The sequence below is a fragment of the Juglans regia genome, chromosome 3 (assembly GCF_001411555.2).
Source record: "Juglans regia cultivar Chandler chromosome 3, Walnut 2.0, whole genome shotgun sequence".
NCBI classification, from domain to species: Eukaryota; Viridiplantae; Streptophyta; class Magnoliopsida; order Fagales; family Juglandaceae; genus Juglans; species Juglans regia.
In genome coordinates, this window is record NC_049903.1 from 9,867,479 (window position 1) to 9,884,653 (window position 17,175).

General features: G+C 34.0%; 3 protein-coding genes across 6 annotated transcripts; all 3 read left to right on the forward strand.

Annotated features, from left to right (window-relative positions):
- The first annotated feature begins 455 nt into the window (after positions 1-455).
- LOC109013057 (PLASMODESMATA CALLOSE-BINDING PROTEIN 5-like) lies at positions 456-1,736 on the forward strand. Of its 2 annotated transcripts, XM_018994996.2 has the most exons (4): positions 456-499; positions 681-811; positions 1,037-1,291; positions 1,638-1,736. In XM_018994996.2, exons 2-4 carry the CDS (start codon positions 742-744, stop codon positions 1,670-1,672), a joined length of 360 nt encoding a protein of 119 aa, XP_018850541.1. In that variant the 5' UTR covers positions 456-499; positions 681-741; the 3' UTR covers positions 1,673-1,736. The 2 variants fall into 2 exon arrangements, with proteins under 2 accessions (XP_018850541.1, XP_018850540.1); XM_018994995.2 differs by lacking the exon at positions 456-499 and having other exon boundaries at positions 610-811; positions 1,638-1,735.
- Positions 1,737-5,107: 3,371 nt separating this feature from the next.
- Positions 5,108-7,560, forward strand: LOC109013055 (CASP-like protein 2B1). The gene is made up of 3 exons (XM_035688024.1): positions 5,108-5,557; positions 5,681-5,813; positions 7,043-7,560. Exons 1-3 carry the CDS (start codon positions 5,334-5,336, stop codon positions 7,295-7,297), a joined length of 612 nt encoding a protein of 203 aa, XP_035543917.1. The 5' UTR covers positions 5,108-5,333; the 3' UTR covers positions 7,298-7,560.
- Positions 7,561-10,643: 3,083 nt separating this feature from the next.
- Positions 10,644-16,288, forward strand: LOC109013053 (protein NAR1-like). 3 transcript variants are annotated; one of them, XM_018994992.2, is made up of 12 exons: positions 10,670-10,918; positions 11,166-11,236; positions 11,356-11,452; positions 12,013-12,166; positions 12,368-12,554; positions 12,867-12,993; positions 13,676-13,850; positions 13,930-13,979; positions 14,060-14,231; positions 14,628-14,754; positions 14,865-14,956; positions 15,743-16,288. In XM_018994992.2, exons 4-12 carry the CDS (start codon positions 12,041-12,043, stop codon positions 15,893-15,895), a joined length of 1,209 nt encoding a protein of 402 aa, XP_018850537.1. In that variant the 5' UTR covers positions 10,670-10,918; positions 11,166-11,236; positions 11,356-11,452; positions 12,013-12,040; the 3' UTR covers positions 15,896-16,288. The 3 variants fall into 3 exon arrangements, with proteins under 3 accessions (XP_018850536.1, XP_035544730.1, XP_018850537.1); XM_018994991.2 differs by lacking the exon at positions 11,356-11,452 and having other exon boundaries at positions 10,644-10,918; XM_035688837.1 differs by lacking the exon at positions 11,356-11,452 and having other exon boundaries at positions 10,669-10,918; positions 12,013-12,554.
- Positions 16,289-17,175: the final 887 nt, after the last annotated feature.

The window sequence follows — 17,175 nt, forward strand, 5'->3', positions numbered from 1 at the left end:
CATAAATGTTAGATTCGTATGAAAGGACATCAATCATACTTGCCTAGATGATGCCTTTGAGAAAGAGGGCTGGGCCCGGCATTGGGTCTTGCTAGGCCCATTTGGTCATACATACCGACCCTCCAATATTTGATAAATTCAAGATGCACTAGTGTTAGAGACAACAATTACAATCGTAGTCCCTTACTTTTTTTTCCCGGATGAGTTTCCTTGGCAGATGGGTCATCTGGCCGGCCGGCCGGATGCTTTATGAAAATCATAGTTTTGTGTAGCATCTTTTTAACTTTTTGTACGAAAGTCCAAATCAATTGCAAGACCAAGACTCAGTACTACAGTGATAAATTAAATGCCACAGGAACACCGAACATGCCAGTACATATGTTTCAGCCATTATAGTTTCCATGTGAGGTCAGAACGAGCTGAAGAGATTCTGTGATCATTTGATGATAAACCATTTCTTTTTGTCTTTTCACAATCTATACACAAATTATATATGAGGGTAAGTGGGGGCGTTTCAAAAGAAGGAAAAGTCCAAAATGCTTACGTGAAACCGAAGGAACATACATAGAATGGCATCTGATCTACTTTTTTAAAAGCTGAGAACTTCTCACATGATGTTGAAGTGATCTCGATCGTATAATATAGGACTAACTGTTGGTTGTAATATTGTGTATGTGTAGTAGCCCTTCCGGGTATTGATTGAATTAAGCTCCTACATCAACTTCTAAATCAAGATCATCAATGTCATCCGCTTTGCAGAAAAGTCTTCTTGTTCTTGATCTCCTTTTGATCCTTGCTCTTCAAACATCTGGTAAATTAATCATCCTTGCCTTTCGATTGATGATCTATGCCATGCATACAATGAATTACCACATTGGAAGGGTCATTGTTTTGTGGCACTGAGCTTTTAATCGCAGATTATTAGTTTGTCTTAAAGCTCACATAGATAACATGATGATCAAATTGCAAATCATGATCTAACACTCATCTGTTTACTCTTTTTTTTTTTTTTTTGTCCCCCTAAAACTGTTAATAGATGGGCAATATGTGGAATGGTGCATAGCTGACGAGCAGACCCCAGATGACGAGCTGCAGACGGCGCTGGACTGGGCTTGTGGAAAAGGAGGTGCAGACTGCAGCAAAATACAAGCAGCACACCAGCCTTGTTTCTTACCAAATACAATAAGGGACCATGCCTCTTTTGCGTTCAACAACTATTACCAGAAGTTCAAGAACAAAGGAGCTACTTGCTATTTCAACGCTGCTGCAATGATCACAGATCTTGACCCAAGTAAGATGCAGCCTACTATTATCTGATCATCATCAACAGTTAATTTTCCTCTGAATGAATGAAATCTAGCTTTTGTCTCCTTTTGGTGCATAATTAAAGAGGTACATGAATTCTCTCTGTCTCCTTTTGTTGCATGCAGGATGAGGACCATTTACCCATACATATAGGTGGAATTAATTACCAATTAATTAACTATATATATATATGCAATATTTCCTGAATTATTTAATTTGATCTGCGTATGGACATTATATAATATGTTATAAATCATGGTTTTAATTAATTGGTCAATGTATAATGAAAATCATGTCATGATAATATATTTTTCTTTTATCTTTGGTGACAGGTCATAATTCGTGCAAGTTTGAGTATCTACGATGAATGATCAAATTAAAGCATCGAAAATTTGCGGTGATTCATAATATAATTAATATATAATAATATTTGTTAGGTTGGTTTTATGATATATATGATAATTGATTGGCAATATATAACTTATATATTGCAAAATTTTATTCCCGAATTAATAGCATTTGTTTGTTTTGTGCTTGTGGTCCTATATATATTAATAATTTCACGTTTCAATTTAATATTTTTGTTCATTATTGAGAGAAAGTTTGACATATATATTAATTAATTATTATTATTTATATATAAGATTATCATTTTTTTCCCCACAATCCTCCTTTTATCTTCTCCGATCGAAGAGAGAAATTAATTAATTAAGCAAATGATCATAGAATGAATATAAACAAGTACAATAATTCAGACGAATAATTTTACATACAATCGTAAAATACGTACATGTAATCGCTTTAAAAAAGAGTGGAGTCCACTATTAAAAAATAAATTTTTCTTATATAAATCCCATATTTTATTTATTTTTTTAAAAATAATTATACAATTCACAATTACAAATATATTTTCTCATAAAAAAATCTATGAGGACGTACGTACGAATCTATCATTCATTCCCCATTTAGAAACACCTAGCTAGGTACACTTGTTAATAAAAATATAAGAATGTTTGGATAGCGAAAGTATCTCAACACTTTTCAAGTATTCTCGTACCGATGAAAATACTCTACATGCCAAACACAATGAATCATCTTCGTACCAAGGTCTTTCCAAAGTCTCTCTACTATAATATTTATCACTATTATATATAAATAAAATCATCATTAAAAAAAATAAATCATTGATGAGACTCACACATTTTTCAATTATCTATCCAAAAGTCAACAACTCAACATATTTCATACATCCAAACAACTCAAAACATTCTCAATGGGACTCACAAACTCACTTCAATCTCTATTCATAACTATTCACAAACATTCTATAATATTTATCACTATTATATATAAATAAAAAATAAAATCACTATAATATTTATCACTATTATATATAAATAAAATCATCATTAAAAAAAATTAATCATTGATGGGACCTATACCTTTTTCAATTATCTATCTAAAAGTCAACAACTCAACATAATTCATACATTCAAACAACTTAAAGTACTCTCAATGGGACCTACAAACCCACTTCAATCTCTACTCATAACTATTCATAAACATTCTCAACACTTTTTAAGTATTCTCATTTCCTAAACGTAGTCGTGCGAATACAAGACCTACCACATCAACTTACAAACCAAAGTATTCGATCATATTTTTTTTTAACTTATTTTATAAGGGACGTGCTACGTCCACCGCTCCCAGCTCCCAGCTCCCAGCGGGAGCGGTAGGAGCTACCGTTACGTAAAATTTTTTTTTTTTACTTTTTTTATATGTATTTTTTAACACTTTTAAATATTTTTTAAAAAAATAAAAAAATTATAATATCATTAAAAAATATTTTCTTAATTACTAAATAAAAAAAATTAAAAATCACAACAATAAAATAGAACGATAAAAATAAGCAATAAGAGTAGCATTTTCATTTTATAAATATAATAGGCTCCATTGTACGTTATGGTACGGTACTGAGACACACTAAACGTAACACTACCGTAATGGTGACATACAAATTAGGTTCATCCAAAAATTATGGCCGAAGTGAGAGCGACCCATCCAATCCCCCCAAAGTTTTGTGAATTTTCCATTGCGGCTATCGGTCCCTTGCTCTACCTGTCAACCCAATACACGCCCCATCTTGCACTTGTTCAATTCAGTGGAACAAAGCGCTGTATATAATGCCAAAGAGTAATGTTCTATATAGTTATAAAGTGTATAAATATTGTATAGTCATTTTAAAAAAGTGTGAGATTTATTATTAAAATTTTTTTTTTTTTTATGTGAGTTTTATATATATATTTTTTTTTAAGTGACTGCATGACACTTGTACACTCACGATTGTAAATATCATTTCTCAACGCCAAAAAAGTAATATGGGGAGATGAGAGGATATTTTGTGTGAGTAATCATGCCCTAACATATATTGTAAAATTATGTTATTTTTATACGATATTTTATAAAAATATTACTCATTTTTATAAAAATATTTTATTTTTGTAAAATAATAATTTGTCGGTATTTATCAATTTTCATTTTGTTTCGGACATCACCAATTACGACACTACGTGGAAGCTGCAATTCCCACTCTCAATAGACTCGGTAATTTACTCATATGCAATTCCCATATGGTTTCTTTTTTTTTTATACCCTCAAATTATTGGCATTTTCTACTTTGCACTTCAATCTATTAAAATTGAACCATCAAAATGTGCGATAAGCGATTCGACCGTCAAAATTATCTTATGATATTGTTTTATATTATCATTGGTCCTTATAATAAACAAGAATGAGACTTATCAGTTTTTAATAACTGTGACTATAACATATCAGTTTTAAAAATCTGAAATATAAATTATAAAATATATACCATCAAGTAATTAGAAGAAATAACAAGCTGCAACTGCCGTATAACTATAGACTATAGAGGTTTACTGCAGAGGAATAATGAATAAAAAAAATTAGAAAAAAATGAAATCAGTATTTATTATGATTTGTCTCATCAAATCTAAAATAATATTATTTTATTACATAATTACAAATAATTTGTTATAGAGTAGCAATTTTATTATATCTGACCATAATTAATTGCTGAAAGAGCCATTAAAGTTGTCGAAGTGAAGTATCATTTTCCAGTTCATTAACTATGAAGGAAGGAAGTGCCCAAAAAAAAAAAAACCATAAAAAGGAAGTGGTATGCAATAATCACGTAAGCAAACAGATCACCTTTTGGATTTGGGTTTTGGCGTCGACGGGATGGAGGATCTCACCCAACCAGATTACGCTTCACCACTGTTTAAGAAAGCGTATGGCTTGATCATGATGAGTGACTTCAAAACCTAACCCCGAATGGCCCCCGCCACAAACAGCAAATCAACGCCAAAATGACCCACTTTAATCATCCTCTGTTGATGTTTTTTGTTTCATCGTGCAAGCAACTAATAAACCTATTACATGTTTTCACACATAGTCGAGATAAACTCTCTTGTTTTGTCCTTTCTGGGAATGCCAAGTGCAGTATGCAAAACAAATGGGGCATCATAATTGCCCCCACCATCTTCATTCAATGAGAACAGTAGCTTTAACCCCACCTCTCCCCTCACCTTGTCTGACTCTTTTTCCTTGGGACAAGCAACTGTTGCCTCTTCCTAGAAAAAAGAAGAAGAGCACTCAGGCTATCACTTTCCAAATCGACCTAGTAGTCCCTAAATTCAGAAAAATAAATAAATCTTTGAGTTGCACAAATACAGAAGAATAAATGCCACTAAAGTGTAGGATGAGGTGCCCGTCTATGCAGGTCATGCATTTCTACGCTCTTCAACTTTGACCACTTGGCTGGCACTCAGCTCAACCACCAAATATATATTAAAGAGCTCAAAAAAAGGAAAAGAAAAAAAAAAAAAAATAGGAAACGAAGTTGTGTTCGAGTATTTAAGTACTGGAGTTTCTCTTATGGGTGTTTGTGAACAATCCTACAGAGGTCTCTCTTAATCTTCTCTTTTGAGTGGGAGTGAATCTTGGGAAGGATGAGTTATTTGGGTGTTGGAGTTAGTCCCGGGAATGTTCCAGTGTATTATGGCACAAATGTGAAGCTTATTGATAAGAGGGTGCGGGTGGCAGAGTTGGTTCTGAGGTGTTTGATTTGCGGTCTGGGAGTTCTTGCTGCTGTTCTTGTGGCGACGGATTCCCAGGTCAAAGAAATCTTCTCAATTCAGAAGAAAGCTAGATTTACAGACATGAAAGTTCTTGTGTAAGATCTCTCAAATACCTATCTCTCTCTCTCTCTCTGTTAATCTTTTAGAGTTACCATAATATAGTCCTAATCATCCCTTGATTTCGTGAGCAATTTTGCATTCTGCATATGTCCATGTAGGTTTTTGGTGGTAGCTAATTGTATAGCTGCTGCCTATTCGTTCGTTCAAGTGGTGAGATGTGTTGTGAGCATGGTTAGAGGCAATGTGCTGGTCAGCAAGCCCTTGGCTTGGGCCATCTTCTCTGGTGATCAGGTACATTACTTCATATTCCAGTCTTCTTATGGCCCTTCTACTCTTCACATGGCCATGGCTTGTATGAAAAGCTGAAGGACACTGCCCCTGATTTTGTTTGTTCCTGAGATATTAACACAAGTATTATAAATAGGCTCTCAATAATTGGTGGGCTAATCCGTCCTATTAACTTGTTAATATAAATGACATGCTTAGTATTGAAAATATGCACAATTCCAATGGCCTTTGGTTGGTTTGATAAGGAAATCTGAGATTAGCTATTTCTTTTTCCCCTGTTGAGAGTATGAGTAAACCCATCTATGATCTTTATGGTAGGAGTGACGTATTGTACTTAACGATTTGCCAAATGTCACGTTCTGTTTAGTGTTGGATCTCAATAAAATATTGACAACATTACATGTAGCTATATACCCAAAAAAGAAACTTGGTCCATAAATTTTGTTATGTTTGTTTATATTTGCTGCATGCGTGCCATTTTGCAATACCATAAGCATAGTTTGCATTATCTCTGAGACCGTGTCCCTGCACGTGTCCTTTTTTTTTTTTTTTTTGTCACCATTACAACCGTCCATTAATTCTTAGAATCAAGAAGATGTTTCTTTTGTCGCATTTGTAATAATAAATGGAAACTTGCATATTATTCATGAAATCAATTAATTTTCTATATTAAAACCAAACTTCTCTATAACAAATTCACCCTTCAAATTATGATGTACTCTGCATCCCAATTAAAATGTCAAATTTTATTCATAATAGGTGGATCCATGTGCTATGTGGTCTTGAATGGTGTCAGAGAATACAATTTAAACCTTTCCTACTGAACGGCCTTCTCCTGAAATCGTCCAATTTTCACACAAGTATTTCATTACTCAGTCATGATGTAAATCAGGAATGTGATGCTGTAAATGGTTGTAGAACTGTATTTTTGGTTGGGGCTCATAACTTCAAAGGTATAGATGTTGTCCAAGTGGGGTCCTGGTCAAGACCCGTGCTGCTAGGTGGGGAAGGATGGTTCACATGTTCATTAAATGATTTGCATAGTATTCCATGTGTCGAGAACATGTAAGTAGAGCTATGATAAATGCGGCTTTGTTTATTGATGCGGTACATGTAGTTAAATTGTCCATTCCAGATTGGAGGGATCATTTTTGGATTCATGCCACCGGAAGAAGTGCAAGATACATGTGTTCTTATTATTGCATTTCATCAGTGACTACTTGTTTGGGCAGGTAATGGCATACATGACCGTGGCTGCAGTGGCGGCTTCGGCACAATCAGCGGCGATTTCGAAGTTGGGACTGCCAGAACTGCAGTGGATGAAGTTATGCAATATGTATGGGAAGTTTTGTAACCAAGTTGGAGAAGGGGTAGCGAGTGCAGTAATAGTTAGCCTTAGCATGGTGGCCTTGTCTTGCATCTCTGCTTTCAGTGTCTTCCGCTTGTATGGAGGTGGGAACAAGGGCAAGAGCAGCGCTAGGTGGTAGGTTTTGAAAACCCAATGATGTAAGTAAGTAAATTGACCTGCCTATCACGCTTTTGGATCTTGTCCAATATGGTTTTGTAACTTGGAGGCCTTTGGGACTCTCCTCCAATGCATGCAGCAATAACTTTAGGCTGTGGATTTCCATAAAACTTGCCTGTGTTTTGGACCTTTGGTTCATTCAAACCCCAAATATGTAAGTGAATATGTATGTGTTAGTGTACTGAATTGGGCAATAGCCAATCAAAGAATAAAAATTCAAGTTTAGCATTTACTATGGAATAACAGTGCTGATGTGTGAGCCAGCTGCAGAGAAGGAAAGCTAACTAATTTCAATTGTGGATGTGATGTGGAATTGGTCGCATATTCAACTAGCTTTGCAAACATATTGAGCGTTGCGTTTTTATTATGATGTTGCCTTTATCTTATAGCTTTCAATGTGTCAATTTTGATATTTTTGAGGATAAAATGTACAACTTCTAATGAAAAAGACAACATTAAATGTTTGATATATAATATTGTCACTTGTCAGTACATTTGATGTACGTCTCTAGCCTAAGGGGACCGACCATGTAGAATAAACAAAGAATTAAAGAAGTTTGTATCCCGAATTTGAGACAATGATTCATCTTATCTATTATGCGAAACTCCCTCACCAAGTACATTAAGTAAAAAATAGGTTAAATAAAGAGTTTCCTTTTTTTGCTTTTTACAAGAAAATGACATGATTTTAATTTTATTATGTTAGTAAATGGGTATTCCATGTGCCATGTAGTATGCACATGGGTTAAAGAGCATGGGTATAGAACTTACCTAACTTGGTTAAAAAATTTGTTACTAATCATTCATATACCACACACTACACATAAATTAGCTCGACTTGACTTGTTTTTCCACTCGTTTTTTCATTTAAGCTTGATTGAATATTATATTCTCATTCTCTAAGTGTTTGACCACGATATTCTTTAATTATAAGTGATAATTTTTTAATATGTTTTAATTTAAATTATCTCAAGCGGAATAAAATTCTCACAAATTTAGATATTTGCTTGTTTTACAAGTAACGATAATTATCTGAGATTGTACTTCTATTTCACTTAGGAGGTTACTCTAATAGTTGCTTCAGAAAATTGCAAAGAGAGATGGAAAGACTTTTTGCAATTAGCATCTATCTTTATTTCTATGTAAACAAGGTTCAATGAGATACCTACACGGTTTGACAGCAATTTGATTTAATCCCAATCTTCCCTTAGCTTGCTTGCTTCCAGTCTGCAAGGGCTTTTTACCATGTTTTTGCTTCAATCTACAAGAGTTTTTACTTCCGCCATCATGCTGATGCCTATGCCATAATACTCTGAGCAACCAGCAATCAAGCCTCGTGTTGATTGCCCAGACTGCACTCATGATCTTTACTCAATTTAATAATATAAAGACGAGAAAATTAGGCCTGCTTACTCTTTATGCCGAAGAGAGCTTCAACATTGGGTTAGTCGGCAATCATTTTACACTAGTATTGTGACAAGATTTTATTTATAAGATTCAAATCTTTTAACTATTTATCATAACTGGGAGTGTAAGATTTTCTCTTTTTTCTTAAGATAGAGAAAATTGACCGGTTTCGATCTGGACGGTTGATTGTTTCGCTCCTGTATCTTCCAAAAGGAAAAAAGATCTTTGAGAGCTGTTTCCTGAATCCGAAAGAGAGTACTTGGGCTCTCCCAATAATTAAAAAGTGTATCATGCCTGAATCTAACTGGAGTTCGCAAGTCCAGATCGGACCGATTAAAGAACCGATCCGTCTTGGTTCAAAAGTAAATAACTTAAATTTTCGATCCTGTCTCAGGGTATGATTTTTTCACCCTGGACGACCAAATAAGTTTTTGAATAATTTTTTATATGATATTTTATGATTTCTTAAGTAGTTATATAAATTAAAAGAAACTAATCATGTAATTTTATTTTAACTAATTATAAGTAATTATTTAATTCTCTTCTAATTTAATTATTTATGCTTAAATTTAAAAATTAAAGGTTAAGAATTTTAAGACAATGTATTAACTATTAATTATTTATAGTACAGATACTATTAACATTATTAATTTATTATACTTAATTAAAATATTTAATTAGTTAACTATATACTTAGTTAGACATCTTAGATTATATCTTTCACTTAACCTTTTTTGTGAATGCTAAATGTATTTACAAAAAACTTATATATCCACATGGCTTTTCATGGTTTTTTTCTTTTCTTATGTTTTATTTATTTTGAAATGAAAGTGGTGTACATATGATAAGGCTACGTGGATATTTAAGTTTTTTTATGAATACAGTTAGCATTGCTTTTTTTTTTTCTTTTAATCGTTTTATATAATATTTTGTCAAAACTTTAGAAAAAAAATGACTCGGACCGTGTAATCCCCATAAGTAGCCTGTAGGGGTGTACAAATAAATTGGAAAACCGAAAAATCAGGTCTGGTCTAGGATCCGTTCCGAAAAATCAGGGTCCGGTCTAGGATCTGTTCTCGTAGTTTTAAAATCGGCCGGTACCAATCTGGTTCCAGTTCTATACTTTTTAGAAACGGACTGGACCGGTTTGATATATTATATATTATATATTATATATTTTAAATTATTTTTTTTATTGCAGGTTTTTCTTTACAGTTTTTAAAGCAGATTCTTTTTATTTCATTTTCTATAAAGCAGATTTTTTCTATTTCATTTACATGACATATTTTTCTATAAAGCAGATTTTTATAAACAATTTTTTTTATAGCAGATTTTTAATACAATAGATTTTTGTAAAGTAGTTTTTTTTTTTCTATAAATAGATTTTTTTATGACAAATTGCCTCTTTATTAAATTGGAAAATCAGACTGAACTGATAAAATTGAAAGTACAGATTTACGAGAATAATCGGAACGTAATCTATTTTTAAAAATAAAAAATTGATGCAAATCGATTTGATCTTAAATTTTATCTAAAATCAAACCAAATCGAATTGATTACATCTCTACCGATAAGATTGAACCAAAGCGGTCCGATTCAGTCGAAACTTGTTGGTAGATCGAAAAAATGATCCGGTCCAAAACCCTCTACCAAGACCGACCAGACCTAAGTATAAATAAAAGAAATCCTACCTAATATAAATCACATTAGTCATCAGTTAATGTTAAAGCGTGAGAAGGTGGGCCATGGCCGACACATGCCATAGCGGCTGACAAATGCAACAAAACAGTAAATTATATTGTAAAAATCAAATTGACTTTCATTCTCCACAGAAGTCTTGCATCTCATTGGTTGCGCAAACCATTCAGTTTCCTTTCGGTTCACATGTGAACATTCCCCTCACAAGAATAGTAAGCGCTGCCTCTTATGTTTCAGTTTCTGGTACCTAATTTCACCGCCTCTTCCTGAACCCATCCTTTCCCTCTTTCTTTCTCCCTCTATCTCTCCAACTCCTTGAGCTTTCGGCCTTTTTCCAAAGTAGTCAACGGAGATGTCGGAGAAATTCTCGGCTACGCTTCGGATCGGAGATCTTAGCGATTTCATCGCACCGTCCCAGGCATGCATAGTGTCTCTTAAGGGCCTTAAGTCCAACGCATCCAAGCCTGATAAAGCTGAGGTATTTTCCTCCAATTTTCACAATTTTTTAGTCTTCTCTTCAAACTTTGCTTCTTTTACTAATCTAATTTACTTTCGAATGTGCAATTACTGTTTTTCTTTTGCTTTTGGGGCCTTTTTTGGTTGAATGGATATGGGACTTTAGAGAAGCACGGTATTAGTGATTGAGGTTTTTCTAAAGTAAACGATTACTTTTGAAGTTTCTTTTTTGGGTTCGATAATGTATTATTTTTCAATCTTTGGTGAAGGTTTCAACTTCTAACAAGCAATTGCAAACAGACCCAGTCAAAATTTCACTCAAGGACTGCTTAGCATGCAGGTAATTCATCTCCCTATCTCTCTCATTGGTTTAATATATTTTATTATAGCATTTTTTTTAAGCCCTGAATAAGCTTTGGGCCTTACCCAGAAGGCTTACAATGATTTTGTTGCTTGCAGGCATGTTTGTTATGTTTCAATTCAATATATGCAACTATCACAATGATTTTTGTATGTTCACCAATTTTGGGTGTTCATGACTCATCCAAGTGGAATGGTAGAACTGTTGTTTCTCCTGGAGGTTTTGTGATTTTACCTTGCAGTATTTTTATATAAAAGGAAGGGGTTTTTATAACATTGCTATTGAATTTAACTGTTGCCACAATTGTACATACTGTAAGAATGAATAAACTTGGCTTAATTTTCTCAACTTTTTTGCCAGACATGTTGGTAATAGTCTTTTAAAAAAGAGTCTTATAAATGTCCAGAAAACGAAATACTTGGAAAATATTAAGCAAATTGTGGGCTTGATGAGTATATGTAGGTTCCATAGTGCTGATTCAAAAAATGTAAGGGGGCCAATTGCCAACCTGTTCGTGAGAGTAATTTTATAACAGACTCTTCTTAGAGATTAGGATGCTTTGGATGCCCATATTAGGTCCTTGTATGTCGCCACAATATGGGCTGTGGTTACATGATGTAGAATGTGATATCTCTAAGGTAGTAGATTTGCATGGTTTTGACAGATTCTCCTCATTCCTCCTAACCCACAGAAAAGTAGAATAAAAATAAAAAGAATTGAAGGCTTAATGTTTATGATTTCATTTCACCATGCAGTGGTTGTGTAACATCAGCCGAGACAGTTATGCTGGAGAAACAAAGTTTGGATGAGTTTCTTTCTAATGTTAAAAAAGGGAAGGCTATCATTATTTCAGTTTCTCCTCAGTCAAGAGCATCCCTTGCAGTTCATTTTGGCATCACTCCTTTACAGGTGAGACTGAAATGTCGTAAATTATTTTTGGTGTGTTTTTCCTTCTTTCCTTGTACCCTTCTCATGGATGAGGGTAAATTTACAAAGTGGGGGATTTCCATTTTACTTTGTTGTGTTGAAAGTCTAGTCCTGTTTTCATATGCATGTAAGTGCATATCAACAGTCACTTCTAACAGCCAAAGTTCTCTTTTCAATTTTCAGGTTTTCAAGAAACTCACAACATTTTTTAAGTCCTTGGGAGTAAAGGCAGTCTTTGATACAAGTTGCAGTCGAGACTTAACTCTTATTGAATCTTGTAACGAATTCATCATGAGGTACAGACAAAGCCAATTGATGGATGATGAAAGATGTCAATCATCGCTACCCATGATTTCATCAGCTTGTCCAGGTATACATGTCATATGTCAAAATGCTATTGTAATTGTGCATTTTGACAAAATGCTATTGTCAAAAGAAATACCCCGCATATAGACATGTACACAATTATTTTTTTTCCGGGGGGGAGGGCCGAATATTTTGAAATACCATGTCAGTTTCATCAAGAATGTGCCAGATATGTTAATAGATATGTGGTTGTGTAGACAGCTGAGACAGGACAAAGTCTAGGACACAGGCTTTCCAATTCGTTAGGGGGTGATACAACTCATCTGATTGTTCTTATGATGTGTTATGTGAAGTGTTAAGGTCTTCCTATTTGCAGGTTGGATATGCTATGCTGAAAAGCAACTTGGATCCTATATTCTACCTTATGTTTCTTCAGTGAAGAGCCCCCAGCAGACAATTGGATCTATTGTTAAGCATCATGTATGCCAAGAATTGGGTCTTAGGTAAAATATTGTGTAAAATGTTATATCATTCCTATATTTGGATAATAATTTTCATTTGAAGCGTATCTGCTTTCAGAGTTGTAGTTTTATAAGATTTTTTTCTTTTTTATAAGTTTAAATGTAAGCCTTACTTTTAACTATTTTGAGGCTCTCATATCTCTAGGAATAATATAGGCTGATTATGAAATTTTAAATTAGGGTGTGATAAACTTATAATAAGATCGGCCGTATATGTATTCTTACAGTTGTTTTTTAGTTTCTGATGGAGTAGCATCCAGGCTTGAGCAGATCTAATATCATCATATTAAGGGGACCATGCAAACTCCCTTCACTGAAGACGATATCTATTTCTCAATATCTCCAACACTTTCCTTCTCCCCCTCTCCACACCTTAACCAATCTTGAAAAGAAAATAAAGTTGCAAACGCATGTCATTTGCCTAGTTCAATCAATAAAAGTTTTACTGATTAGAAAAAGAAAAAAGAAAAAGAAAATTGCAGACTTATTCTCATATTCATGTCCCTCATTTTGTGTTAAGGTTCATAATTTTTCTGCAAGTGTCAAGGAGAGAATTATATTGCCTCTTTTTCTTCTTTTGGAACTAATGTGCTAATGTTTTTTATTCAAACTAGATGTGGTTGTTCTGGATTATGACTCGATTGCTTAATAATTTACTCATCAGGCCAGACAATGTTTACCATGTAACTGTAATGCCCTGTTATGATAAGAAGCTTGAGGCTGCCAGGGAGGACTTTGTATTTCAAGTGGAATCTCAAGGTGAAAGTCATGAAAATGGTCCTAGCTCTACTGAGGTAGACTCTGTATTAACCTCGGGGGAAGTTTTAGAATTGATACAGGTGAGACTATGCACTTTCATTGTCATATATATTCCTAAACAACAGCTTTCTTTTAAGTCTCTGGGGTGAGTGTTTGCAGTTACAGGCAGTGGATTTTAAAGCTTTAGAAGAATCTCCAGTAGATAGAATGTAAGAACAGCGTTATCCCTCTAAAGATTCCCTTGTGTCATAGAGTCATTTTGCATCTAATTTCTTGTGATTTCCTGCAGGCTGACTAATGTTAATGAAGAAGGGCATCTTTATGGGGTTCATGGAAGCTCTGGAGGTTATGCAGAAACAATCTTTCGATATGCTGCTAAAACACTCTTCGGTAGAGAAATCGATGGTCCTCTGGACTTCAGAATTATTAGAAATTCAGATTTCCAAGAAGTGACTCTGGAAGTAAGCCTAGTCCTGTCGCATTTATTAATATAGCTTCAGGAGTATGGATAGGTCAATGTCAGAAATTAAGTTGTTCAATCACTGATATAAATAACCAAAACATTTTAACAGGACATGGGCTTTAGAATTTGAACAGCCAACTAGTGGTGCTTTTCAATTGTATGAATCTAGTTTCACTTTGAATTCTCAATGGTCTTGACACACTCTCTTTTGGAGGCCATAAATTTTTCACATTGCTCCAAATGCTTTAGACTTTCTATTTTGGTTAACCGTTTCTGCTTGTTGTGCATCTTTTTATGCCCTACTGGACTACTGCATAGATGTAAAATTCTTACATGGATCATGTATCTGCATTTTTCTGCTCGTTATATGTGAGATATGATGCCATTAATGCAGGTCAAGGGGAAAACTGTTCTGAAATTTGCATTGTGCTATGGCTTCCGGAACCTGCAAAATGTTGTCAGGAGAATTAAAAGTGGAAAATGTGATTACCATTTCCTGGAGATCATGGCATGTCCTGCAGGTGTGTTCTTTTTCTCCACTGCCAATTTATTTTCAACATTGTCTGGTTTTAGGCTTAATACTTTTTATCTGATTTTTATATGAAATTTGTTCTTTGATATATTTAAATAGGTTGCCTGAATGGTGGAGGTCAAATCAAGCCAAAGCCTGGCCAATCTCCAAAGGAATTGATTCAGTTATTAGAAGCTGCTTATATGGAGAATGTGAGTATTTATTTGGAGTTTTGGAAGTAGTTTAAATGATTTTCTGGTGCTGCTAGACTCTACTTATTGTAAGCCAAGAGTCAAATGTTTTAGTATGTCATAGTTTATTATTTAGGGCAGGTTTGGGGGGTGAGATGAGAATTTTGTGTTTTGTTTTGAAGTTTAAAATATTATGTTTTAATATTATTATTGTTTTAGGATTTGAAAAATGTGTATTGGGATTTGAAAAAGTTGAATTGTTTATTATATTTTGTATAGAGATTTGAAAAATGTGTAATGATGAAATGAGATGAGATGAGAATTTTGTGTTTTGTTTTGGTTACCAAACCTGCCCTTAGTGAAACCATCTACTGTTGTCTCTGATCCTTACCTGTTTGGATTTCATATCCAAGCCTTGTTGAATCATTGATTTGCATCATTGACTTTACATACCCAAGATTAGCCAGGTGTTGATTGTTATGTTATCATCACCCCTGAACAACCTTATTGATGCGTGATCACTGCTAATAACCTGTGGAAGTTGAAGATCTGTAAGCAAGGGGGTGTTTTAGATAATGGTGTCCTAAGTGGGATCATTTCCCCGCAAATATATCTATTTCATCTTGAGCACATAGACATGAGCAATGATGCTTCAGATGCTATGGTGATTAAAGCACACTTATTAACATTTCTACGTTCCTTAACCTCATGCCATTGTTAATATTATTTTACTTTTGCCTTGGAACTTTTCATTTTCTTGGTTATGCTTCTATGTTTTTTATATGTTTATACTTCAAAACCATTCAGGTTCGAGTTGCTGATCCTTTCAAGAACCCCCTTGTGAAAAGCTTATATGATGAGTGGCTCGAGAAACCTGGCTCAGAAAAAGCTAAGAGATTCGTGCACACAGAATATCATCCGGTGGTAAAAAGCATTACTTCTCAGTTGCACAATTGGTGAAAACTTTTGTTGCCCTGACTTCTGATTCCTGTATATCGTTGAGACTTCCCAACTTTGTCTCTCCATATGTCGGGTGCCTCAGATTGTTCTGGGGAAGTGCATTCGTGGAGGGATCCAGTTTTGATAGAGAACTGATTTCTTTTTTGCTACAAATTTTGTATTTGAACGTTGTTAGCTAGATACAAGATTATTATGTGCTTATGTAATACACCATCTTTTTTGTTTTTTCCTCATCTTTCTGTGTAGAGGTCCAAATAAAATCGCCTCCATTGATGTATGTTTATGAAGTTATTTGTTCATTTACTCTGGTATCTGAATAATATTACTGAAGAGGCCAGATAATTATGGTGGCCTGCTTCTGAAATAAAATTGTCTTCCCTGCATGTATCTCTATATTTTTCTAGCAATTGAATTGAGCGCATGCATGTCTTTGCCATGATGGCTGGCATTTCGGTTCTGTTGTTATAATCTAAGGGAATTTTCAATTATCGTTACTTAGTATGCTCTCAAAATCTTGTCCTGCCTTTGTTAATTATCTAAACCACAACAAAGTGCTGGCCTGGGTATCTCATCAAGTTGAATGCTTGCTTATCTGCTGTTCATTTCTTGAGGCCGAAAGTAACATAGATAAAAGTGCACATTTTAGATCCCACGAAAGAAAATCTAAAAAAGAATATAGTTTTATAAGATACGTTTGATATATTTTATAATAAAAATAATTTTATAATTTAATCCATCGCATTAAATTATATCAATTTGTAGATTTATTTTTATGAAATCTTTTTGTGATTATTTATAGCATTTCTCTTTCATTTATTACCGCAAACTAGGCGTCTTAACAAAGTCATAATAACGAGGCTGCTTAATCCACTACCTAATAATCCACCTATGGAAAACGGTATTTTCAATTCTAGAAGGGTCCGAAAAAGCTCAGAATTTCGCTATTTGTAAATTTGATATGTCAACGCATTGTTGTGGAACTTATTATAATTATAAAAAAATTAAAATACTATTTTAATAGGGTAAAAAATTAATCATCTTTCGAGTTTCGATGCAAATAGAAAGAAATAACGGACCAAATAGTAAAGATGGGGATCATTATGCAATAGCTCTCTTAAATGGAAAGAAATAACGGGCTCTAAGATTAGTGGGGTAAATGGAATTTTTATTTTTCCAACCAAAAACTAGATTTTTAGTTTTTTATCGTAAATAAATTATATTTATTGGTATATATGCTGCGTTTAGATGTTGAGTTGAGTTGAGATATAAAATTTTTATTT

Bases quoted from the DNA above. Each gene is read 5' to 3' on its own strand.
- LOC109013057 (XM_018994996.2), top strand. From the start codon at position 742: ATGTCATCCGCTTTGCAGAAAAGTCTTCTTGTTCTTGATCTCCTTTTG. The intron at 812-1,036 runs GTAAATTAATCA...AACTGTTAATAG, and splicing joins CCTTGCTCTTCAAACATCTG to ATGGGCAATATGTGGAATGG. The intron at 1,292-1,637 runs GTAAGATGCAGC...CTTTGGTGACAG, and splicing joins GATCACAGATCTTGACCCAA to GTCATAATTCGTGCAAGTTT.
- LOC109013055 (XM_035688024.1), top strand. From the start codon at position 5,334: ATGAGTTATTTGGGTGTTGGAGTTAGTCCCGGGAATGTTCCAGTGTAT. The intron at 5,558-5,680 runs GTAAGATCTCTC...ATGTCCATGTAG, and splicing joins ACAGACATGAAAGTTCTTGT to GTTTTTGGTGGTAGCTAATT. The intron at 5,814-7,042 runs GTACATTACTTC...TTGTTTGGGCAG, and splicing joins CCATCTTCTCTGGTGATCAG to GTAATGGCATACATGACCGT.
- LOC109013053 (XM_035688837.1), top strand. From the start codon at position 10,793: ATGTCGGAGAAATTCTCGGCTACGCTTCGGATCGGAGATCTTAGCGAT. The intron at 12,555-12,866 runs GTATACATGTCA...TCCTATTTGCAG, and splicing joins GATTTCATCAGCTTGTCCAG to GTTGGATATGCTATGCTGAA. The intron at 13,980-14,059 runs GTAAGAACAGCG...GATTTCCTGCAG, and splicing joins GAATCTCCAGTAGATAGAAT to GCTGACTAATGTTAATGAAG.